Source organism: Artemia sp. Qi Xiang Cuo, chromosome 12 (assembly GCF_049724085.1).
Source record: "Artemia sp. Qi Xiang Cuo chromosome 12, ASM4972408v1, whole genome shotgun sequence".
NCBI lineage: Eukaryota > Metazoa > Arthropoda > Branchiopoda > Anostraca > Artemiidae > Artemia > Artemia sp. Qi Xiang Cuo.
Window position 1 is genome coordinate 22,145,193 of NC_142805.1, and position 27,074 is coordinate 22,172,266.

Genomic DNA, 27,074 nt, shown 5'->3' on the forward strand with positions numbered 1-27,074 from the left:
CTGCATCACCGTTCAAGTTTCTTGAGCACAAAAATTAGTAAGCTATTTCCCTGACTTAAAATCTAGGGAGGCTCGACCTGAGTATCAGAGAGCAGACTTAAATTTCAACGACTTATACCCTTTTCCCGATAAGTTTTTTTCTGGGCAATTGCTATCCTGCCCCTACATTTACAATAAAGAAATGCAAAATTTATTACCTGATCCAAAATGAGATTTCTCAATGAGTGGTTTATATTCTTTTCTAGCTTGGTAACCGCGAAAACCTGGAATAAATAAAAATATGAGCTAGGAAGTGGGAAATAATAGAACTATGGTCCTCTGATGGTGCAAATCTAAAGGCCTTTCTTATTTAGGAAGCCTCATTTCAGTTCATTCCTTGCTTTCTACGTTTTATTGAGGAACGGCGTTATCTTTCGTTGACTAAAAGGAGGTTGGTAAATTCCTCTTATAACGTTCGTAGTGATACAACCGAATAAAAGACAAACACGGCCAGTAACAACCAAAAATATTAGCCCGAAATTCCTAAAAACGGTATCAGATCGAAACAAAAAGTATACTAGTAGAATTGCCTTGTTCAAAAGCATATTGCAGGAAACTTACAGTCCCTTGGCTTGAACAACGAGAATAATCCATTAGCTTGAAAAACAACGAAACTGGATGAAACCACGAAATTCTGCATCGGAAGCATCTTTATACCCTTGTTTCCTCCTCCAAAGCTAGCTGGGAACTGGATAACCATGCAGAGCTGTTTTAGGACAAATTTTAAAGGTAGTTACTATATCTAGTGCCTTCGGTGTTTAACAAAAACAATATTGAAAATAAAATCAATTTTAGGGCAAACTGAATTTTCGTATACAAGAACGTGGTTGTAGCGGAAGCCACATTCTAGTAAAAGAAGAACACCGCCCATAGAAACCAGAAAAATTAAACTGAATGCCCTAAGAATGGTGTCAGATCGAAAAAAATTTACGCCATTAGAATTGACTTGGTCAAAAAACACTATACAGGAAACGTCCAATCCCTGGGCTTGAACAACAAGGAAAACCCTTTGGCTTGAAAAACAAGGAAAGTGGCTGTAACCACGAAATTGTGCATAGGAAGCATTTTTTTCTGTTTTTCCTCCTCCACATCCAGCGGGGTCCTGAAACATCATAGAGAACAGTTTAACGACTCATTTTAAAGGAAACTATTATGTCTACTCGTTTTTGTAGTTACCTTGTAATAATGTTTAAAGTAAAATCTACTTTTTTACGATAAACTGCAATTTCGTATACAACATGATGAATGACGCCATAACTATAGTTTAACTTATGATGATACATAATTTAGATATTTCACAGGGTATGAGCAATGGAAAATGTGTTGTTGTTACTGAGTTAATTATAAACGTTATTGAAGAAAAAATAATTCTTGATGGATAGCTGGAAAGGAATTTTTTGGTATAAATAACGTCTTGCAAATTTACACAAGGTAATGAATCAATCCAAACAGCTAAAGCTTAACCCTTGACAGGCCACTATATGAACGAATACCAGGAAAAATCTACAACGCTTCCCATGTAATCTCTAGGTCAGACTATTGACGAAAAATTTTATTTTTGCATGATTTATTCAAAATTGTCAATTTTAGACCATGTTGTAAAAATACGACATTAGCCTCTCGAATATATAAAAATGGGGCATTTTCACTTGGTGTGGAAGGCTTTAAAACAATTGTTTTTGGCAGTAAGGCACAGTGGAAGGTCACATTTTTCGCATTCAAAAGTGGTATATTCCGATTTGCACTCTTTGCAGCGGCTCTGCTTTTCAGTCTTTTTTGGCCAGTGATCAAGTCCATCGGCTTGAGCAGATATTGCCGGTCGGATTCGATTGCGACTTCGAATGGGGCTGGGGCTGGGACTATCTTCAACATCTGCGGATGGTCTACCATGTTTACGTTGGGGTATCACACGCGCCGAGGCATACAACCCTGCAGCAACTTCAGACCTGAAGGCTCTCAAGATCATCGGTTCGTCTGTCCTTGAAGTCAGTACTTTGACGTCTGACCTGAAAAGAAGCCAGCTATTGCAGACTGCTGTGTCAATAAGCCACCAGAAGATTCTCATATACCATTTTCGTGTCCGAAGATTAGTTCGGCACATCTCCGCCAGCATGTCTGCTAAATCTACGCCACCCATATGAAGGTTGTACTCATAAACAATGGCTGGCTTTGAAACTTAAACCCTGGATTTATCCTTAACGTTCCAGCGTCTGCACGTATCCTGTGGCGTTATTCCTGCATACGTTGAAGCCAAGCAAACCGTGTTGTTATCTAACCATTTCACTACAAAAACGCCAGAATGAATGTCAGTCCTGTAATCTGATGTTCCTCTCTCTTGTTTCTTCATTTCACCAACTATGAGGAGTGGGCAGCTCTTTAGTCACACTTTGTTCAATGTACCAATACAAGGAAATTCTTTAATTTTGAGCAAACTCATTAGTTTCAAGCTCAAAGACAAACTGACAAAGTAAATCTTGCAGTTCATTTTCTTTGGTAAAGTACTCATCAGACATAGAACTATGTTGCCTCCGACTCCAATCTGGCTTTATGTCATCTTCATCAAGAGTGTCCTTCCCTTGATAAACTTCAAAATCATATACAAAACCTGGCACATCAGCTCTTGTGAACACTTTTAGTCCCCACTTCGTCGGCTTTTTCGGTAGATATTGTCTCAAGTTGCTTCGCCCCTTGAAAGGAATCATTTGCTCGTCAATTGTATGGTGTTCTTCGGGGCTGACTTCAAGAAACTTGGAACGGATATGACTCAGGACGGGTCGAATCTTGTATAGCTTGTCAAATCCTTGTTCTCCAGGTTTCTTAGCTTTATTGTTGTCGTTGAAATGAAGAAAACGTTTGATCTTGTCAAACCTTTGTCGGCCCATCTTGTCGGCAATTTGAGGGTTTCTGGTGGCTGCTTCCCAGTGCATTCAATAATAGGGAACTTTTATCACTCCAAATAATAGAATAATGCTCATGAAAACTTTTAGCTCTTCGGCAGTGAGGCAGAGGTTGCATCCCTCAGTTTGAAGTGCAAAGACGTTACTTTGTTCAACTATCAGCTCAAGAAGTTCATCGTCAAAGAATTTTTGGAAGTATTTCAGTGGAGTCTCCAAGATGCCTGGAACTTGGCGAGGCTCTCCTTTCCAAGACAGATCAACTTTTTCTATCTCTGGTTTTCTCCAGTCGAATTTTTCTTGGACTTTCGATTTCTTCTTTGATTTTCCAGTACTTGTTGTTACCGGTTGCTGTTGCTGACTGGAGGGTGGAGTTTCCCCCGAGTCATCGTCACTGGGTTCAGTGTTAGCCTCCACGTCATCCTGTTCCAAGAAGAAGTGGAGATTGTCCAGTAGAGGCAACAAGTCTGCATCAGGATCATCGATAAGATCTTCTGGAGACAGGAAGTCTGGATCATTGTCATCATCATCGTCGGACAAATCAGACAACATGTCTTCTCGAATGTCAAAAATATACTTGGCCGCCTATTCTGCGTCAATTCGGCGATTTTGAGCTCGTTTTCTTAGTCTGTCGTAAGATTCCGCCATCTAGAAAGAAAACAAAAATTAGACATATGAAACACCCTGTCTACTCAATGATCCACCATTCCTGAGGGGTGCTTTGAGCTACTATGTAGGAGGGACTCCTCCTACAGAATAGCTGATGTAAAATTATATTGTTTTCTTCACCCTTTTTATTTTCTTACTTAGTTGTTTGTTTCATAATTTTGAGCCACGATCGTCCGATGTTGTATTTTTACAACAGGAGGAAGTTTATCTTGCTACTGCTCCAAATTCTTGCTTATTTCGTGAATTTCAACTACAGTAATTCTAAACGGTATATATTTTATACGCATATGACATGCAAGGAATCTCCTACCTTTTCGTTTTGTTTCCAGTTTCTAGCTTAGAAATTGCCTACCTTTTTATTCGTTTTTCTTATCCCTTGGTTTGGTGACTCACTGTTTAGGCCACATGTCACACAGCAGCTCCCCGAAGGTATCAATCGACTGCCATCTTTCAGCCCCAACGAAAGATGTTGATAAAAGCAGTATTTTTTCACAGCAAGATGGCAGTCCAAGCTCGAAAAGTACAGATTTGTTTTTTTACAACAATTGCCTGTGTAGGGTTAAGGCTTGGGCTTGGGAACATTGTGAAAGGTATTGATGAAGGAAAATGAATCACAAAGATAACTTCCTGGTTGGAAGAGATATGACAACGAGAATCACAACAAATCATAAATGAAAATGGCTTGAACAACCAGGAAAATCATAGGAATCTTCATCAATGGCTTCTTTTTACTTATTCACAGCTAGTTAGTTTAAAGACAGGTCAAGATCTTAAACACTGTAAAAATTAGGTCAATTACACAGGTTTATATCTCGCCAATCAAGGTTAAATTCAAGAAATACAAAACCCATCTAAAAGCTATTCCATCTTTAAAGAAATATCAAACAGTTCATGGTAACGAGCTGTAAGTAAGGAGCGACCCGGCTCAATAGTAACCGAAACTCTAAAAACAGGAATTTTGACACCCATAGATACATCAATAGAATCAAATTGTAATGCTGATTTAAAATATATAAGTTTCATTAAGTTTAATGTTACCCATCAAATGTTACGTGCCTGAGAAAATTTGCCTTATTTTTGAAAAAGGGGGAAACGCCCCCAAGAAGTCATAGAACTTTAATGAAAATCACACCATCGGATTCAGCGTATCACAAAACCCTGCGGCGGAAGTTTCAAGCTCCTATCTGCAAAAATTTGGAATTTTGTATTTTTTGTCAGAAGAAAGATCCCGGATGCGTGTTTGTTTGTTTTGTTGTTTTTTTTTTACAGGGGTGATCGTATCGATCCAGTGGTCCTAGAATATCGTAAGAGGGCTCATCTGAACGGAAATTAAAAGTTTTAATGCCCTTTTTAAGTGACCCAAAAAATTGGAGGGCAACTTGGCCCCCTCCCACGCTCATTTTTTTCCCAAAGTCACCCAATCAAAATGTTGAGATAGCCATTTTGCTCAGCATAGTCGAAAATCTAATAAATATGTCTTTGAGGATGACTTAGTCCCCCACAGTTCCCGGGGGAAGGGCTGGAAGCTATGAAATTTGCCCATTGTTTACATATAGTATTGGTTAATGGGAAGTATAAAGACGCTTCAGGAGGTATTTTTTCTGATGGGAGAGAGGGGTGTCGGAGGAGGGGCTTACGGGGAAGGATCCTTCAATGGAGGATGTTTCCTTGGGGGAAGGGACGTTTCTATGAAGGGGGCGCTGGATTTCCCAACATTATTTGAAAAACAATCAGAAATTAAATATAAAAAACTAGTTTTTTCAACTGAAAATAAGGAACAACATTAAAACTTAAAACAAAGAGAAGTTTTTAAGTATATGAGGGGGTTCGCCCCCTCATATACGTAATCAATACCTCGCCCTTTTCGCTAAAGTTTTTTTAGTACTTTCAAAAGAGCTATCTATTCTAATTAACCGGCCTTTGTGATTCAGGGGTTTGTGATTCGAACAAAATTCCAACTTCCGGGTAATGAGCAAGGTATTGACTAGTGGGGGAACTACCTAATATACGTAAAAAAACATATGCGAATATAGAAATTCGTTACGTAAGTTAATTCGTAAGTTACGTCAGAACAAAATTTCGAGGAAGCCATTTAGCCAAAAAAGTTAAATTAATATGCAAATTTCGTTTTAATTATTCATGTATGGTGAGCCAAACCCATAGCTGCATTAATTCAAAAACGTCCAGAAATTAAATAAAAAAAAACAAGTTTTTTTAACTGAAAGAAAGGAGCGACATTACAACTTAAAACGAACAGAAAATATTCCGTATATGAAAGGGGCTGTCCCCTCCTCAATGCCTCGCTCTTTTCGCTAAAGTTTGAATCTGTCACGCAAATTTATTTTTTAAACAATAAAAAACTTTAGCGTAAAGAGCGAGGTATTGAGGAGGGGACAGCCCCTTTCATATACGGAATAATTTCTGTTCGTTTTAAGTTTTAATGTCGCCCCTTACTTTTAGTTTAAAAAAAACTTGTTTTTTTTTTAATCAATGTAAGGAGGCATAAGGATTGTTTTTTTTTATATTAAGAAATGGGCTACCTCAATCAAAAGCTCGGAAAAATAACTTAAATTGACTTTTCACTGTGTTTCCCAATTTTACTGCATACAACCTTTGTCTATGAAGCATTCAGGAAGAAATATCATTTCTTGACATGTATTTTGTCACAATTTCCGTTTTATTTTAATATTTCGGTTGCTAATGGTTACATTCGGTTCTTGACTAATAATGCAACTACAATTATCCACTCACAACAATCACAAAGTGGGATGTCCATCCCCGAGTCCAGAGACCTTGTCCAGGCTTTTACCAAAACACCAATAGCAAAGTCACAAAGGAAATTTAGATTTGTCTTTTTTATTTATTATGTTAAACTTTTAATGGTTATTATGTAGTTTATAGCTCTTTTGACCAGTCAACTTCTAGGTGCTATTCATTCCGAACAAATAATCGAGTATGATTGTTTTTACTAAATCTATGAGACCCAGAGACGGTACTGTGTAGGTAATGTCCTGACATGATACATCATCAACCCTAAAATACCTTATTGTGCAGTGGCTATAGAACTCTCTTTCTGACCAGGAAGACTGAAGTTCGAGTCACTATATAGTAATGATTAATTTCATTGTAAGTTGTTGTGAAAAGGTGAGGGTACATCGTTCATTAACCTTATTCCACGATCCGTTATTAAACAACTTCACTAATTCCCAGTACTGAGCTGAGGGTCTTTTAAACATCGCACAAATTGTCTCGTGGTTTCCTCAGCTCTTAATTATATTAAGTTTTTTATCTACATACAGTTACAAATATTATACATACACGTACAGTTACATATACAGTTACACATACATACAGTTACATATATTATACATACAGTTAAATATTTTAACCTCGTAGCATTAAAATGTTGCATGTTAGCTTTGGGGATTTTGCATTATCAAAATTAGAGCTTTCTGCTACAAAAGATCTCGTGACTTTACTGCCTGATTCCCTGTAGTTCAGATTTCACTATTCCAAATAAGAAAAATCCATAGATTTTGGAAGTAAAGAACGAACTTTATTCAATAGTAACAGAAAATTTTTAATGAAATGCAATTTTTGAAAAAAAAAATTAAATCATCATGGACATGATGATACAACCCACCTATCTTTTGACAAGATTACATAGAGAAGCAAAAATCTTCTTGAAAAGTTGCTTTTCCAGGGCACTGTACCGTATTTGACTGAATTAGCATCCTGATTCCCTGTAATTTGTCTTCTCAAAACTAAGAAAACCCACAGGCTTTTTCTTGTGAGTTACAGTAAAGATCGAACCCTAGGCCATGGTAACTGAATATTAAAATAAATAATCATATGCACGAACGCTTATCTTATGAAAAGACAATATAACACGAGCAGCTTTTGAAAAGTTTCTTTTCTGGGTTATGTTGCAATATTTGACTGACTTCACTCCCTACTCCCTATGATTCGCATTTTACTCTTCCACAAAAGGCTTTTTCCTGTGTGTAACTAATCTGAACATCTAAAGCAAATCTAGTACAGAATAAACCACGAGTATAGTGAAGAATAAATCGCAAGTCTAGGAAAAGACAAACCACAAATTTAATGAAGAATAAATCAAAAGTCTAGGAAAAGAAAAATCACGAATCTAGTAGGGAATAAAACAAGAATCTAGTAAAGAAAAAACATTAATCAATAACAAATTATTTTAAAGACCAAACTATTGCCCATAGTAACTGAAATACTAAAATAAAACTAGAAAATACTAATGTGGCCCATAGTAACAAAACAATGGCCTGTAAACTCTAAAATTTGTGTCATATTGATTATAGTAAAGGATGGACTCTAGCCCATATTAACGGAAATATTAAAATTAATCATCATATGCATAATGATACAACACACTTATCTTTTAAAAAGATAATATAACAGAAACATCTTTAGAAAAGTTGCTTATCTGGGGCATGGTGCCGTATTTGACTGACTTCGATGCCTGATTCTCTTTGGTTCGTCTTCTACTATTCTAACTAAGAAAAGGCCATATTTTTTTCCGTCTGTAATTATTTAAAAAAAGCAAAGAACGTCATTTAAACTTAAAAAAAAAACAGTTTTGAATATTTAGGTGTGTTTGATATTTCCAGTAAAGGCCTGATGAACCGGTAGCTGGTAATGGTCAACTTTCCTTTTTCCTTTTTCTATGCAGGACTGGTGTTGAGGAGAACATATCCTGCTAGTCTAGAATATTACCAGGATTTTATTAATGATTGAGTAATTCCCTGCAAGCAAGTTGAGGAGAAAAAATGAAAACTAGCTGCTGTTGCAAGTTCTTGTCGTCCCTGATCTTTCTTACACAGGGAGGGAATCAGTCATAAATAAAATAATTAAAGTTTGCCAATTCCTTTATAGTTAACTAAAGTTAAGTATAAGCAAATTGAATTCGAAGCTGTTATTTTTCTCACATCTTCACCACCATTCCTTGAAAATAAAAGTAATTAGATCGAACTTAAGCAATTTCAAATGAAATTTTAAGCAAAAAGTAAGTGAACCGACTCAAAGAATAAGAAGCAATCAATTGAGATAAGATAATTCATGATTTCGCAGAGGCTAAAGTAAGAAAACTCATATTGAAGTAAATTGAAAGTTTTTTTAATAACTTAAAATTTGTTAATAAATGAATGTTTTGTTAAAGTTTGCGCTGAAAATTCATGGAAGGCAGGAAGGTCCTAATCAAGATTTTACACCGGATGCCAGAGAGGCGAGAACTGCGCCTGCCGTTAGACAATACTACCATAAACTACTTTGTGGTTTTTGTAAAAACTTCTCTTTTTTATAATGTCAACGAAGATAAGCAATAGAAAATGAAAACTAAGGATGAATATGCAAATGAAGTACACAATTTTGAAGATGAATATTGCGATTGTTGTCAAATATAATGAGTGGTGCCATTTGAAAAATGAGAATTATTGGTATTTTCACTAAACTGACAAAAAACATGGCCCATTTTTTTCCAAAAAATAATTTTGCACCCCTACCTACACTTCCATAAATTGAAGCCACTGAAGATAAGTATACTAAATGTATATAATCATCTGAATAAATATAACGTTTTTAAAATTTGAACTTATGTAAACTATGTACATAAAAACACAGTAGTACAACTTTAGACCCCAGAAGCCAAGGTTGTATGAAATTAGAAAAAAAAGATAAAAATAAGGCTTGGCAATAATTAGGGAACGTTAAATAAACATAATCAAAAACTCTAGGCATAGACACGAAAAACAACTATGGGGAACATCGATGGCCAATAACAGAATAAACGGAAAAATAACTGTGAATGTATAATAACATTTCAAATCGGGGGAAAAGGAAGAAAATAACAAGGAATAGAAAACTTAAATTGAACAATCAAGAATCATTAGGCCTAATTCATTGATCTAAAACAAAACAAATAAATAAACCGTATAGAGAGTAATAAACATACTTAACTAAGAATAAAACCTTAGACAAAGTTGGACCGTACACCTTAAATTGGACATAGACAAAAAGTTAGTTACATAACAAAAAATTTCAATTTCTATGTTACTTATTCTGTATCAAAAGCTTTTATCTAAACTATTCAAACTTCTTGGGTATTGAAGAGTACCAATAACCCTTAACTAATCTAGTTGGAGTAGTTAAGCAGCATTAATTGGCCATTCTTGAAATTTCAACACATCCTGGAAATTTCAACCAACATTTGAATATGGAAATTCAATAGGTCATGAATTTGACGAAAGTGTATTTGCTATTCAAAATGACGAAGGAACCAACTGAGCCAGAGAATCCTCTTTAATCGATTTTGTGTTCTTTTTTTTGTTCCGTCAATACCTTTCTGAGTATTGTTATTCAGATTTTTTTGTCACAGGATATCCAGATTTCCGTCCCTCGGCATCAAAGTCAGCGATAACAAACTACCAGTTAATTAAAAATAAAAACATTTACAGAAATAACCATAAACTTGGAAAGCCAATTTTCCAAAAACATATAAATATATAAATCATCTTAAAATGATAGATATATAAGCAAAAAGCGGACAGCTGTGAGGCTAAATTCATTGTTTAGATAGTGTCTTCGTTTACAGGCACTTATGAATCTTCTTATTATGAATATTCAAACAGGTTCTCTCTCTCTCTCTCAGTCTCACTGTCTCTCTCTCTTTCTATCGCTCTCCCTTACACTCGCAGTCTCTTTCTTGTTCAATGTTTATATTTCCATCCATCTCTGAGTGGCTCTTTACAAGTTTTTGTTTTATCATAGATAGCATCCACAGTTAGATGAAGCAAATGGACCTTACACACTTTTCTATTGAAGAAAATCAAATTTTATTGGTAAAATCTTAGATGGGAAGTAATATTATCTCCCAGGTTGTGTTTCCCGGTCCCAAAGTCTATTTTATTCACAGCACTCTCAAATATCGAAATGTGTTTCAAATGAAAAGAGGCTCTGTCAAACTATTTAGAACAAAATATTAACGACGTTTACTATGAGAATTAAGTAGTAAATAAAATAACACCTAGAGCTAAATGTCATATAATTTGGTTGCTAAAATTCACTAGTAAGAAGAATAAAATTCTAGTGGAAAACCAATTTGGGTTCAGAAAAGGGCTATCTACAGATATGAGTATATACCATCTTTTGAATTCGGGGACTTTACGTTCCTTCAGGTTTTTCTGTTAGGTAAACAGGTCATTACACTCTTTGTCAAGAGGATTTCACGTGTAATTAAAGAATGAGATGATTGCATCAACAGTACAAAGAATAAGCTCAGATACTTAATAGATTTGAAGTTTACAAGAGACATTGCTAGAGAGTATTCAATAGCTTAATTGAAAAGTAACGATAGAATGACATTGTGACTTGACCTAGCTTTACCTCGCCGATGTGATCTGTATAATATATAAGTAACGTTTGAAAAATATTGTCAATTTAAAAAGAAATGGCTGAAAAGTGTTTTGAGGGGGATGGGTTGCATAGAGGGGTGACTTGCATGAGGGTTCAGTTAAAGGGGATCCAGTGGCCTTGGGGGTGGTGGTTATACCCGGGTTCAGTGACAAGGGGATTCAGGTGCACGGTGGGTACCCCTTTTTTTCGAACATTGGGCTCCCTGTTTTCAAAATCCCTTTTTCTTCTGTGGCTTGGAGCATTTGTGTCAACAATACAAAGAATAATCTCAGATACTTAATAGATTTTAAGTTTACAAGAGACATTGCTAGAAAGTATTCAATAGCTTAATTGAAAAGTAACGATAGAATGACATTGTGACTTAACCTAGCTATACCTCGCCGATGTGATCTGTATAATACATAAGTAACGTTTGAAAAATATTGTCAATTTAAAAAGAAATGGCTGAAAAGTGTTTTGAGGGGGATGGGTTGCATAGAGGGGTGACTTGCACGAGGGTTCAGTTAAAGGGGATACAGTTGCACGGGGGTTTCGGTTATACACGGGTTCAGTTACACGGGGAGTCAGTTGCACGGGGGGTATCCCTTTTTTTCGAAAATCGGGCTCCCTGTTTTCAAAATCCCTTTTTCTTCTGAGGCTTGGAGCATTTGCATCAACAATACAAAGAATAAGCTCAGATACTTAATAGATTTGACGTTTACAAGAGACATTGCTAGAAAGTATTCAATAGCTTAATTGAAAAGTAACGATAGAATGACATTGTGACTTGACCTAGCTTTAGATAGATAGATAATTTAATACGAAATATCACAAAACGGATAAATAGTCGCATTTACAAAAAAAGTTATGAAAACTATTTGTTGTAATTTTCAGTGAAGTATTGTCGGAATGAATTTTTGTAGCGTTTCGTGGCACTTGGATTGCTTGGTTGTAGTTGGTTTGTGTGGCGGGTCTTTGGTCGGTTATCTTGTCTGATATCAGGTGGGAGAAGGTCGCGGTGTTTGGGGGAAGTCAAGATGGACTGGCCAAAGCTCATGAGGAGCTCGTGTCTTCTTTGTTCAAGTGTTGTGAGTTCTAGCTTCGCCAGACATTCCTCATAGGGCAATTGGCTGTCTCCTAGAATGATGCGCAAGGCTCTCTTTTGAATTGTTTCGAGCTTATTGCTCTGCTCTTTTGTGAGACCAGGATGCCAGACAGGGCAGGCATATTCTAGGATTGGTCGCATGCGGCTCCTATAGTAGGTGACCAGGGCATTTTTGCTGAGTTGAAAGCGACGTAGCTTTGTCAGTGACCTAAGCAGAGGCATAGCCTGGGACAGCAAGTGATTTAAGTGGTCATCCCAAGTCAGTTTATCATTGAAGATAACACCCAGGATCTTCATTTTGTGAACTGCCGGTATGCCGACGTCAGGCAAGGCCGGTACGCTGTGCTTTAAGAAGGAAATTCTCATTATTGCCGACTTGGTCCTGTTGATGCTGAGTTTTCTTTCTAGGTAGTCCCGTTCGAGCTTCACGACCATTTCTTCTAGGTTAAGGATTTCACACAGTCTTTGTAGCAGCATCATTGTTAGGTCGTCTGCGAACTTCGCTCTGTCTCTGTGCCATTTAGCTATCGTGTTGCAAAGCAACAGGAAAAGGGTCGGACCTATTTTTGTTCCTTGAGGAATTCCACATGTAAGGTCTGTAGAGTCTGACAGTTCGCCTTTGTACCTTGTTTTTTGCTTCCGTTTTGAAAGGAAGCTTTCTACTATCTTTCTCAGGAATTCGTGAAAATTGGTCATGGACTGTAGAATCTCCTCGTGGCTAGACGTATCGAACGCTTTCCTGACGTCCCCTTGAAGGAGGTCAACAAATGCCTCGTCAACTTCTAGGTGACTTAGGATAGTCTCGACGATCTGGATAAGGTAGTGACTTGTACTGCACCCTCTTTGGAAGCCATACTGCCGGGAGTCAATTACTTCGCTGAGTTCCTCCAGAAGCCATCTGTTTATGAAAGTTTCGAATACTTTCGAGAGTAGCGGAGTGAGTGAGATCGGTCGGAGGTCTCCAAGTTCTTTGGGGTTTGTGACTTTGGGAACAGGGATTACGACTGCCTCCTTGAGCGGCTCAGGAAACGTCCCTGTTATCAGTGACTGGTTGATGATGGCAGCTATAGGCTCTGATAGGTAAGGAGCGTTTTCTTTGAACAAAATTGACGGTGGATCCGCTGGGTGAGTGGCTTTCCGCGCAGGAATCTTTTCTAGGACCCTGCACACTTCAATAGGCAGAACGACTGGAATCTCAGATATCTTGGCGCTGAATGCACTCGTTTCGGCTGAAGGGTTGGATCTGCAGATTTTGGCAAACCACTCATTGAGATCATTTGCAGTGACCTGTTCACCTTTATCTTTTTGTATGTGAAAGGTCGTCGGGCGCTGGGGGCTTATTAAATCTCTAATTGTCTTTTGGAATGAGCGGGAGTCGGAGTTTACTGTTTTAGAGAGCTTTTCCCCATATGCTTTCTCAGCTTTCCTACATTCGTACACCACGGTGTTCCTCATTTTTTTCCAGCGCTCTCTGTTGCCTGAGGCGTGCAGTTTATTACGCTTCCTGATGAGTTTCTTGATCTCTTGTGTGACCCATGGTTTGTCCGTAGAAGAGCGTTTGACACGTTTCTCTGGGAAGCATGAGTGGTAAGCGCTGGTTATCTCGGAATTTAAGAGTCCAACCATCTGGTTAACGTCAGATAATCTGTACAGTTGGTACCAGTTTTTATTTACGCACCATTTAGAGAATTCTTCTTTTCCTGGTGTAGTCAGAGGTCGGCAGACGAATGTTTCCTTGGTAGCCGTTGGCTTGGTTCCTTTGGGCTTCCACAGTACAGAGAAATGTGCGCTCCTTCCGAGGCTGGGGCTCGATTCGGGATCGTGGTAGAATTCTCCCACATCTGTGAAGATGAGGTCGATAGTTGATTTTTCCGTAGTAAGAATTTTTACTACCTGCTTCAGATCAAGAGATTGACTGATCCAGCGCCTGTCCAGATCATTAAAGTCGCCAAGCAATACTATACCGCTATTAGGATACATGCATCGAATATCGTCGATAGACTTTTGGAGGTGGTTGATTAGGGTTTTGCGGTAAGCGGCTCGCGGTGGAAAATAGAGGACTCCGAAAGTTATTGACGAAAACGCTCTTGGCAGTACTTTGGGTTTGATTTTCACCCAGAGCAGCTCATAGGTATCTGTGTGTTCAGCGAATGTCAAAACTTCGTGTTCGATATCTGCATTTATGTAAACACCCACTCCACCGCCATGTGCTATAACGTTGCCATCTTTATCCTTGCGATTTTTTGTGTAAAGGTCATAGCCTGGAATACTAGCAGTCGATGGGGTAGCGGACCAAGTTTCTGTGACACAGCATACCTCAACCCTCTCACATTTCAGTCGAACGCTAAGTTCTGTGATTTTGTGGCAGAGTGACTGGGCGTTAACAAGCATGACTCTTGGGAGGTCAAAAGGATTGCTTTGCTGAGTTTTAGGAGGTCGAGTTGGTATTCTGGTCTTTTGTTGCTATTGTTGCCCTTGACCTGAGGAGGCCTCCTCATTCCGGTCATGGGCAGAGCTTTTGGCTCTCTTGAGCCTTCTTTTCTCGGCCTGAGACTGGAGCTGGAGTGGGGTGAGATCAGGGCCTATGTAGATGTCGCGGCGGGTGAAGGCGTCATCAGAGGTTCTCAGGTTCCGAGCGTTTTTCAGGATGTTATTTCGTTTCACAAAGGTTGAAGTGTCTTCTCTGAGCTTGACGAGTAGTTTTCTTGGTCTGCCGTTGTCGCTTGGTCTTCCAAGGCGCCTAGTCTCAACTATATCCCCCGTTTCCAGGGTAGCTCCCAAATCGTTGGTTCGGCAAAGGCCAAGAGCTATCTGTGCGTCTGGAGTTTCAGACTCTGGGACCCCTGATATAACTATATTGAATCGCTTTGCTTCTCGCAGTTGTTTTTCTTTTTCTGCTCGTAGGAGGGTTTCAACGGTAGTGTTTGCGGAAGGCGCTGGGCTGGGTGTATTTTGTCTAGAGTCTGTGGTTCCATGTTGTGCTACACGGGAGTACAGTGCTTGATCGCCTGGGAATGGATTTTGATTTCGCTGTTCAGGTATTCTGCAATCCGTTAGGAGTCTGACTTGCAGTTGCAGTTGAGCTACCTTTCGCTTGGAGCAGGACGAACACTCGTATCTGAAGAGGCTTAACTGTGGGTCATGGAGTTTTATCGCCAGGACAATATCGGAGTGGATCCCGCGGCAGGAGGCATGCTCCCACTCATTGCAGAAAAAACAGCAAAAGGATGTACTGGCTTCGGCCTGGGTATGACAATAGTTGCAAGTTTCGCTGTGTGACTCAGTTCCGTTAGGAGTAGCATTTGGGGCAGAGGCCGTAGGAAGGGGTGCATTGAGAGTTCCTCGAACTTGCGTGGGCCTACTTTCCCTGATAATCAGGGGTTCGTCGTTGACTGGAGGCGGGGTTTGGTCCGAAGACGGGGCGTTGCAGTTTTCTCCTCTGGCTTTTGGATTCCCTAGGTTTTGTTGTTTTTGGCTGTTCGGTGTTCCCACTGCTGCTGTTTTGGGTGTGTTGGCAGCTTCCTTGCATCGATTACATTGCCACTTTCCAGACGATTTTTCTGCTTCTTTGCTGTACGTGCCTGATACACAGGGAAAGTGAAACCATTTCGTGCAGGTACGGCATTGGAGTCCGCCCTGAGCTCGTGTTACGTTCTTTTTGCATCTGGGACAAGGGTCACCAGCCATTTACAGACAGTATTTTTGTCAGATGTACAAGGATTGAATGCTCGGAGCGTACGTCGATCACCGGGAGCAAGGGAAGCGTCGAGACCTGCTCACCTGTTCCCTGCAATTTAAGGCTAATTAACCGGCAGGTACCAATACGGCGCTTCCGGAAGGTTCTCTCCCCTCTTCTGCTTGGTCCCAAGCGATCTAAGCAGTCCACAGGACTTCACTTATTCAGAAGAATATACACACGCCGATTTTTACCTTTTTTTGCGCCCGAAAACCAGACTCACAAACAAGAATGGCAACGCTGCGCGGCCAAAAATCACGCAATCAGCGCGTGCGCATCCAATAGACACACCGGATTCTTAAAAAAATGGCTCTTCTTAACTGGAAAAAAACTATTCACTTACTTGGAAAATCACAATTATAAAACTGGTTTCAAAAATATCCCAAAAAAATACCAAAATCTTATTCAAAACTAGTGAAATGACAAAATATATTTTCCTTATTTGTTTCACCCAGGGTTGCCACCTTTATGTTTACCTCGCCGATGTGATCTGTATAATACATAAGTAACGTTTGAAAAATATTGTCAATTTAAAAAGAAATGGCTGAAAAGTGTTTTGAGGGGGATGGGTTGCATAGAGGGGTGACTTGCACGAGGGTTCAGTTAAAGGGGATACAGTTGCACGAGGGGTTTCGGTTATACACGGGTTCAGTTACAAGGGGATTCAGTTGCACGGGGGGTATCCCTTTTTTTCGAAAATCGGGCTCCCTGTTTTCAAAACTCCTTTTTCTTGTGAGGCTTGGAGCATTTGTGTCAACAATACAAAGAATAAGCTCAGATACTTAATAGATTTGACGTTTACAAGAGACATTGCTAGAGAGTATTCAATAGCTTAATTGAAAAGTAACGATAGAATGACATTATGACTTGACCTAGCTTTACCTCGCCGATGTGATCTGTATAATACATAAGTAACGTTTGAAAAATATTGTCAATTTAACAATAAACGGATTAAACTTTTGTTGAGGGGGATGGGTTTAAGCGAGGGGTGACTTAACGGAGGGTTCCGTTCCAGGAGAGCCAGGGTCAGGAAATTAGTCGAGTATGCACGGGTTCAGTTAACAGTGTGTTCAGTTGCATGGTGGGTCCCCCTTTTTTCGAAAATCGGGCTCCCTGTTTTCAAAATCCCTTTTTCTTCTGAGGCTTGGAGCATTTGTGTCAACAATACAAAGAATAAGCTCAGATACTTAATAGATTTGACGTTTACAAGAGACATTGCTAGAGAGTATTCAATAGCTTAATTGAAAAGTAACGAAAGAATGACATTGTGACTTGACCCAGCTTTACCTCGCCGATGTGATCTGTATAATACATAAGTAACGTTTGAAAAATATTGTCAATTTAAAAAGAAATGGCTGAAAAGCGTGCGGAGGGGGCGGGGGTGCAGAGCGGGGTGACGTTCCCGAGGGGACAGGGCCCGAAGCGCCCGGGACCCGGAGGGTGGCAGTACGCCCCGGGGTCCGGGACCCGGGGCGTCACGTTCAAGGGGTGTATGCTTTTTTTTTAGAAATCGGGCTCCATGTTTTCAAATCCCTTTTTATTCTGAGACATGGCATCGTTGGTGGATAGATACTAAACTTAATGAAATTTAGCACGGAGGTTCAGTTGTACAGGTTTTCAGTTATACAGGGGTTCAGTTACATGGGGGGTTCCTTGTGTTAAAAAATTAGTTTTTGTATCTTTTAAAAGAACTTTACGGGGATTGAGAGACTCAGATGCCTAATTCCGTGTGATTTTTCTTTACTTGATGGCCATTAAAAACGAAATTTTTGTGTTAAATAAGTAGTTTTTGTATCTTTTAAACGAGCTTTACGGGGATTGAGAGACTCAGTTGCCTAATTCAGTGTGATTTTTCTTTACTTGATAGTCATTAAAAACGAAATTTTTGTGTTAAATACTTATTTGTGGATTCTGAATATGGATATAAACAACATCAGTCACTATTTATAGTTGAATAGGATATGGTTGAACAAATCGTCAAATCGTCAAAAAACCTACTTGATCTAATGAAGTGGAACATAAACTCACCAAACTGAAAAGATAAATGTAATAATTAACAATAATTAAGTAGATCATGGTTTAATATAAATAAAATTGCTTTTTACTACTACAGATTGCCAAGCAGTAAGAGGAAATTACAATTCTTACTTTTGGTTCAAAAACTCTTTTTTTTTATTCAATTTTTGATTGTTTTCCAAATCATACCCAGGCCTAACTGAGATATTATTTGAAGTATCGGTCCCTTAAATCCTTGGTTAATTGCTTTTTAAAATATTTAAATCAGTAATTGCACGTTTATTAATACATCCTATGTTTAAATTTGCAATTTCAATTTTGTATAAAATTTGAATATACGTAAAAAATTGGCGATGAATAGTAACTTTGGAATACTTTGGAATAAATTTCAAAATTCTGAGTTTGGAATAACTTTGGATAAAAAATGGAATTCTATTTTATTCTGTTAGAACTATTTTGGATTTGTGTTAACTATTTTTTTTATTTTTAAGAATAATTTATTGTTTTGTAAGAAATAATTTGGATTTCTTACAACATTTTATATTTTTTAAGAATTATTTCTGTTTCGTAAGAATAATTATTCTGTTAGTACTATTTTGGATTTGTCTAAAGTATTTTTGTATTTCGTAAGAATGATTTTTGTTTTTTAAGAACTATTTTTGGAATTTGTTTGAACTTTCTGTATTCTGTAAGAACTACTTTCGGTGTTGTTAGAATTTTCGGGCTTTGTGACAAGTATTTCATATTTTGCAGAAAGCTATTTTTAATTCTGTTAAAACTATTTTGGATTTGTGTAAAGGATTTTTTCTATTTTGAAGAATAGTTTTTGTTGTTTAAGAACTATTTTCAATTTTCTTACAACTTTTTGTATTTTGCAAGAATTGTTTCTGCCTTGTAAGAATTATTTTTGGAATAAGTTTGAATTTTTTGTATGCTATAATAACTATTTGGGAATGTTGTTAGAAAATTTAGTGTCTTGAAGCAAGTATTTGGTATTTTGCATCAAGTATTTTATATTCTGTTAGAACTATTGTGGATTTGTGTAAAGTATTTTTGTATTTATTACGAATAATTTTTGTTTTGTAAGAACTATTTTGGATTTCTTAAAACTTTTTGTATTTTTTAAGAATTTTTTGTAAGAACTGCTTTGGATTTCGTATTCAATTAGAACTATTTGGGATGTTGTTAGAATTTTCATATTTTGAAGCAAGTGTTTTGTATTATGTAGCAAATGTTTTTAATCTGTGAACTATTTTTTTTATTCTGTTAGAACTATTTTGGATTTGTCTAAAGTATTTTTGTATTTTGTAAGAACTATTTCCGGATTTTTCTGAACTTTTTGTATTCTGTAAGAACTGTTTTCGATGTTTTTGAAATTTTTGCTATTTTTGAAAAGCATTTTATATTTTGTAGTAACTATTTTTTATTCTGCTAGTACTATTTTGGATTCGTTTAAAATATTTTTTCTATTTTGTAAAAAGAATTTTTGTTTTGTAAAAAGTATTTTGGATTTTTTATAACTTATTTTATTTTGTAAGAATTATTTATGTTCAGTAAAAATTGTTTTTATAACATGTTTGAAATTTTGTATTCAATTAAAACTATTTAGGATGTTGTTAGAATTTTCATATTTTGAAGCAAATGTTTCATAGAGACACACACAAATAAATACACAAACACACACACACACACAAACAAAAAAAAAAAAACACACACACACACAAACACACACACAAAAACTCAAAAACAAAAAAAAACAAACAATAACTCAAAAAAAAAAAAAAACACACCAACTAACACTCACTCACACACACACACAAACACACACACACACATTCACATACACAAACATAAACACATACATACACACACACACAGAGACAACATCCACACAGAGATGACACACACACACACACACACACACAGAGACGAAAAATTCAAAGTGACGACTTACACATAGAGATGACACACACACACAGAGACGACAAACACACACACACACACAAACAAACAAACACACACAAACACACACACACACACACACACACACACACACACACATAGACGACACACACACAGAGATGACACACACAAAGAGACGACTTACACAGAGAGACGACACATACACACAGAGACCACAAACACACAGAGACGACACACAGAGAGAGACGACACGCAAACAGAGACGACAAACACACAGAGAAAACACACACACAGACATGAAACACACAAAGCGACGACACACGCACAGAGAGGACAAAACACACAGAAACGACACACACACACACACACACACACACACACATACACAGATACGACACACACATAGAGACAACAAAAACACTGAGACGACACACACAAACAGAGACGACCACACAAAGAGAGACGACACTCACACAGAGATGACAAACACACAGAGAAAACACACACACAGATACGAAACATCCACAGAGAGGAAACAAGCACAGAGACGACACACACACACACACAGAGTCCACACGAACAGAGAGAGGACACACACACAGAGACTACAGAAACAAAGATACACAGCGAGACACACACCGAGATTAAACAAACAACGAGACTACACAAGCATAGAGATGACCAAACACACAGAAACGACACACACACACACACACAGACGACACACACATAGAGACAACACAGACAAAGATATTACAGACACACATATACAAAAAACAAACAGAGAAGACACACGCACACACACACACAAACACAGATTCAACACAAACACAGAGACAACACACACAAAGAGACGACACACACACAGAGAGGACAAACACACAGAAACGACACATGCACAGAGTCAACACACAGAGTCAACACACACAGAGAGACGAGACACACACACACACACAGAAATGACAAATACACATAGAGATGACACACACAAAGAGACGTCACACACACACACAAAGATACGAAACACACATAGGGGCGACACACACATAGAGACAACACACACACACACTTTAAACGACACAAAAACAGATTCATAGTGAGAGAGACACAAAGAGACTAATCACACACAGAGAGGACAAACACACACAAACGACACATTCACAGAGACGATACACACACACAGAGTAAACACACAGAGAGAGACTAGACACACACACACACAGATATGACAAATAAACAGAGAGATGAGACATACAAAGAGAACTCACACACACACACACACACACACACACACACACACACAAACGAAACACACACAGGAACGACACACACATAGAGACAACACACACACACACACACACAACACACACAGAGAGCACACAAGCACAGAGACCACACACACACACACACAGTCCACTCAAACAGAGAGACAGAGACAAACACACACAGAGACAACACACACACACACAGACGAAACACCCACAGAGAGGACACATGCACAGAGACGACACACACACACACAGAGTCCACTCAAACAGAGAGAGGACAAACACACAGAGACGACAGACACAAAGAGACGAATCACTTGCCTTTCCTTGGCACCTTTCCAAACGAGCGGTGAGTCCCCACTGAGTCCTACAAATTGCAAAAAAGTGACCGGCACGAAAACTCCACGTTTTCAACCAGACTGGTTTTTTGACACGACACACAAACAGAGTCATAGTGAGAGAGATATCCAAAAAGTTGGGGTTAATCTAGGTTCACTTAGAGTGGCGCGCCACTCTAAGTGAACCTAGATTTCAAATTCAAAATATTTTTTTCAAAAATAGCAAAAATTTCGAAAACATCGAAAACAGTTCTTACAGAATACAAAAAGTTCAGAAAAATCCGGAAATAGTTCTTACAAAATACAAAAATACTTTAGACAAATCCAAAATAGTTCTAACAGAATAAAAAAAATAGTTCACAGATTAAAAAACATTTGCTACATAATACAAAACACTTGCTTCAAAATATGAAAATTCTAACAACATCCCAAATAGTTCTAATTGAATACGAAATCCAAAGCAGTTCTTACAAAAAATTCTTAAAAAATACAAAAAGTTTTAAGAAATCCAAAATAGTTCTTACAAAACAAAAATTATTCGTAATAAATACAAAAATACTTTACACAAATCCACAATAGTTCTAACAGAATATAAAATACTTGATGCAAAATACCAAATACTTGCTTCAAGACACTAAATTTTCTAACAACATTCCCAAATAGTTATTATAGAATACAAAAAATTCAAACTTATTCCAAAAATAATTCTTACAAAGCAGAAACAATTCTTGCAAAATACAAAAGTTGTAAGAAAATTGAAAATAGTTCTTAAACAACAAAAACTATTCTTCAAAATAGAAAAAATCCTTTACACAAATCCAAAATAGTTTTAACAGAATTAAAAATAGCTTCTGAAAAATATGAAATACTTGTCACAAAGCCCGGAAATTTTAACAACACCGAAAGTAGTTCTTACAGAATACAAAAAGTTCAAACAAATTCCAAAAATAGTTCTTAAAAAAACAAAAATCATTCTTACGAAATACAAAAATATTTTAGACAAATCCAAAATAGTACTAACAGAATAATTGTTCTTACGAAACAGAAATAATTCTTAAAAAATATAAAATGTTGTAAGAAATCCAAATTATTTCATACAAAACAATAAATTATTCTTAAAAATAAAAAAAATAGTTAACACAAATCCAAAATAGTTCTAACAGAATAAAATAGAATTCTATTTTTTATCGAAAGTTATTCCAAACTCAAAATTTTGAAATTTATTCCAAAGTATTCCAAAGTTACTATTCATCGTCAATTTTTTACGTATATTCAAATTTTATACAAAATTGAAATTGCAAATTTAAACATAGGATGTATTAATCAACGTGCAATTACTGATTTAAATATTTTAAAAAGTAATTAACCAAGGATTTAAGGGACCGATACTTCAAATACTCTCTCAGTTAGGCCTGGGTATGATTTGGAAAACAATCAAAAATTGAATAAAAAAAAGGGTTTGTGAACTAAAAGTAAGAATTGTAATTTCCTCTTACTGCTTGGCAATCGGTAGTAGTAAAAAGCAATTTTATTTAGATTAAGCCATGATCTACTTAATAATTGTTAATTATTACATTTATCTTTTCAGTTTGTTGAGTTTCTGTTCCACTTCATTAGATCAAGTAGGTTTTTTGACGATTTGACGATTTGTTCAACCATGTCCTATTCAACTATAAATAGTGACTGATGTTGTTTATATCCATATTCAGAATCCACAAATAAGTATTTAACACAAAAATTTCGTTTATTATGACAAAATATTAAAGAAAAATAAAAAGTTAATATTATAATTAGTATATAATTAAACTTAAATCTATTTTATAATATTAAAAAACTAATTATTTAAAACAAAAAATTATATTTTAATGAGCACCAAGTAAATAAAAATCACACGGAATTAGGCAACTGAGTCTCTCAATCCCCATAAAGTTCTTTTAAAAGATACAAAAACTACTTTTTTAACGCAAAGAACCCCCATGTAACTGAACCCCTGTATAACCGAAACCCTGTACAACTGAACCTCCGTGCTAAATTTCATTACGTTTAATATCTAACCACCAAATGCTCCATGCCTCAAAAGAAAAAGGGATTTTGAAAACAGGGAGCCCGATTTTCGAAAAAAGGGATACCCCCCGTGCAACTGAATCCCCTTGTAACTGAACCCGTGTATAACCGAAACCCCCGTGCAACTGTATCCCCTTTAACTGAACCCTCGTGCAAGTCACCCCTATATGCAACCCATCCACCTCACAACACTCTTCAGCCATTTCTTTTTAAATTGACAATATTTTTCAAACGTTACTTATGTATTATACAGATCACATCGGCGAGGTAAAGCTAGGTCAAGTCACAATGTCATTCTATCGTTACTTTTCAATTAAGCTATTGAATACTCTCTAGCAATGTCTCTTGTAAACGTCAAATCTATTAAGTATCTGAGCTTATTCTTTGTATTGTTGACACAAATGCTCCAAGCCTCAGAAGAAAAAGGGATTTTGAAAACAGGGAGCCCGATTTTCGAAAAAAGGGATACCCCCGTGCAACTGAATCCCCTTGTAACTGAACCCGTGTATAAACGAAACCCTTCGTGCAACTGAATCTCCTTTAACTGAACGCTCGTGCAAGTCAACCCTCTATGCAACTCATCCCGTTCAAAACTCGATTCTGCCATTTCTTTTTAAATTGACAATATTTTTCAAACGTTACTTATGTATTATACAGATCACATCGGCGAGGTAAATCTAGGTCAAGTCACAATGTCATTCTATCGTTACTTTTCAATTAAGCTATTGAATACTCTCTAGCAATGTCTCTTGTAAACGTCAAATCTATTAAGTATCTGAGCTTATTCTTTGTATTGTTGACACAAATGCTCCAAGCCTCAGAAGAAAAAGGGGTTTTGAAAACAGGGAGCTCGATTTTCGAAAAAAGGGATACCCCCCGTGCAACTGAATCCCCCTTGTAACTGAACCCGTGTATAACCGAAACCCCTCGTGCAACTGTCTCCCCTGTAACTGAACCCTCGTTCAAGTCACCCCTCTATGCAACCCATCCCCCTCAAAACACTTTTCAGCCATTTCTTTTTAAATTGACAATATTTTTCAAACGTTACTTATGTATTATACAGATCACATCGGCGAGGTAAAGCTAGGTCAAGTCACAATGTCATTCTATCGTTACTTTTCAATTAAGCTATTGAATACTTTCTAGCAATGTCTCTTGTAAACGTCAAATCTATTAAGTATCTGAGCTTATTCTTTGTATTGTTGATGCAAATGCTCCAAGCCTCGGAAGAAAAAGGGATTTTGAAAACAGGGAGCCCGATTTTCGAAAAAAAGGGATACCCCCCGTGCAACTGACTCCCCTTGTAACTGACCCCGTGTATAATCGTCATCCCTCGTGCAACTGTATCTCCTTTAACTGAACCCTCGTGCAAGTCACTCCTCTATACAACCCATCCCGTTCAACACACTTTTCTGCTGTTTCTTTTTAAATTTAAAATATTTTTCAAACGTTACTTATGTATTATACAGATCACATCGGCGAGGTAACGCTAGGTTAAGTCACAATGTCATTCTATCGTTACTTTTCAATTAAGCTATTGAATACTTTCTAGCAATGTCTCTTGTAAACGTCAAATCTATTAAGTATCTGAGCTTATTCTTTGTATTGTTGACACAAATGCTCCAAGCCTCAGAAGAAAAAGGGATTTTGAAAACAGGGAGCCCGATTTTCGAAAAAAAGGGGTACCCCCCGTGCAACTGAATCCCCTTGTAACTGAACCCGTGTATAACCAAAACCCCCCGTGCAACTGTATCCCCTTTAACTGAACCCTCATGCAAGTCACCCCTCTATGCAACCCATCCCCCTCAAAACACTTTTCAGCCATTTCTTTTTAAATTGACAATATTTTTCAAACGTTAATTATGTAGTATAAAGATCACATCTTAGAGGTTAAGATATGTCAATTCACAATGTCATTATATCGTTACTTTTCAATTAAACTATTGAATACTCTCTAGCAATGTCTATTGTAAACTTCAAATCTATTAAGTATCTGAGCTTATTCTTTGTATTATTGATGCAAACATCTCATTCTTTAATTACCCGTTGACAAAGAGTGTAATGACCTGTTTACCTAACAGAAAAACCGGAAGGAACGTAAAGTCCCCGAATTCAAAAGATGGTATATACTGATATGGCAGTTTTGAAATTGGTTGATTGAATTAGTGATGAATTTTAAGCTGGTTTCATCACCCGCAGCTGTGTTTTTGGATATGAAAAAGCGTTCGTTACGGTGGACCACTCAGAGCTTATTCAAGCTCTTGACTCGACTGGGGTAGTGTTCAAGCCTGGAGCGGTTTTCATCATATCTACACAATCGGTATCAGATAGTTCAGAATGAATCAAATAAAAACTACAAAAAGTTAAAAATAATAGTGAAGATAGTGAAGATATAACAGTGAAAGATATTAAAGACTCGTATTCGCAGGGGTAAGAAACAGTTACTTGTTCGGTGGCTAGGATACAACTCTGATTTTGATTCTTCTCGGCGATATTTTCGCCGAGAATATTGCCATTCTGATATTCTATGAAGATATTCTCGGCGGCTTTTATGACTATGAACTACAAAAAGTTAAAAATAATAGTGAAATCTATAAAATTGAAAAAATAATAAAGACTTGTACTCGCAGGGGCAAGAAATAGGTGCTTATTCAGTGGCTATGATACAACTCTGATTTTGAATCTTGATGAATGCCGGAGATATAGACAATGCCAAAGGGTTTTTATGTAGCGTTTATGTCCAACATATCCGATCCTCTCTACAATGACTTGAATAAAACAAGTGATTTTTGGACGAAACTATCCCCAGCCATCAAATTCGATGACGGAAAGCATGAACTTGCTCTTGTCGACTGTATTCTCAAAATACCTACGACATCCTGAGAAAGGATCGTGTGTTTGATATAAAAGTTATACCTTTCGATTGGTCACTCTTTGTTGAGTATGAATGGGTTGAAGCACTTAAATCTAGCGAATATCCAAATATTAAATTGAAATATATAGGATATGATGGTATGACAGATTTGTGTCGTAAAATCAATAGAAAAATCTCATATCGTAGGAATGGTACATTCCATTTTAATTATTCAACGGAACACGATAGGATTTAAATTAGCTCATCTATTGACACAGAAATGACTATTCTCAATGATAATCTGAGAGACGTTCTTGGCTTTAAACAGAATATGATCAATGGGAAAAACGCTGGCACTGTTTACGGGATGGATCAAGTTATTTTTGCTGATTATCCACCTGGTTTCGCCTCGGACTCTTGCATATTTCTCTGCTCTTTACTTCCCTCGGGAAAACTTTGTTTTTTAAAATTAATATTTGTCTGTTTTTAATTAAAATTTAATGTTGAAACAAAGCTGCCATGATATTTTTTATTTATACGGAATAAAATATGTTCTTTTTAAGTTTTAATGTCACTTCTTAGTTTCAATTGAAAACTTATTTTTAATACAATTTCTAAGTATCACCGATCTAGGGGAGATAAGACTCCTCTAGAAAACACTGCAAAGAACCTTGACAACTAAGAAAAACTTTCAGTCTATAACAAAAAGTTCATTATCAATATTTCACAAAACAATACATGTTTTACAG

At 37.0% G+C, this 27,074-nt stretch overlaps 1 protein-coding gene across 1 annotated transcript in view; it reads right to left on the reverse strand.

Moving 5' to 3' along the window:
• Window positions 1-27,074, reverse strand: part of ninaC (STKc_myosinIII_N_like and MYSc_Myo21 domain-containing protein ninaC) — a 386,065-nt gene that overhangs the window by 103,870 nt on the left and 255,121 nt on the right. Inside the window, exon 21 of the mRNA XM_089097735.1 lies at window positions 198-263. Within this exon, the coding sequence (XP_088953861.1) occupies window positions 198-263 (66 nt within the window). The remainder of the gene's footprint in view (window positions 1-197; window positions 264-27,074) is intronic.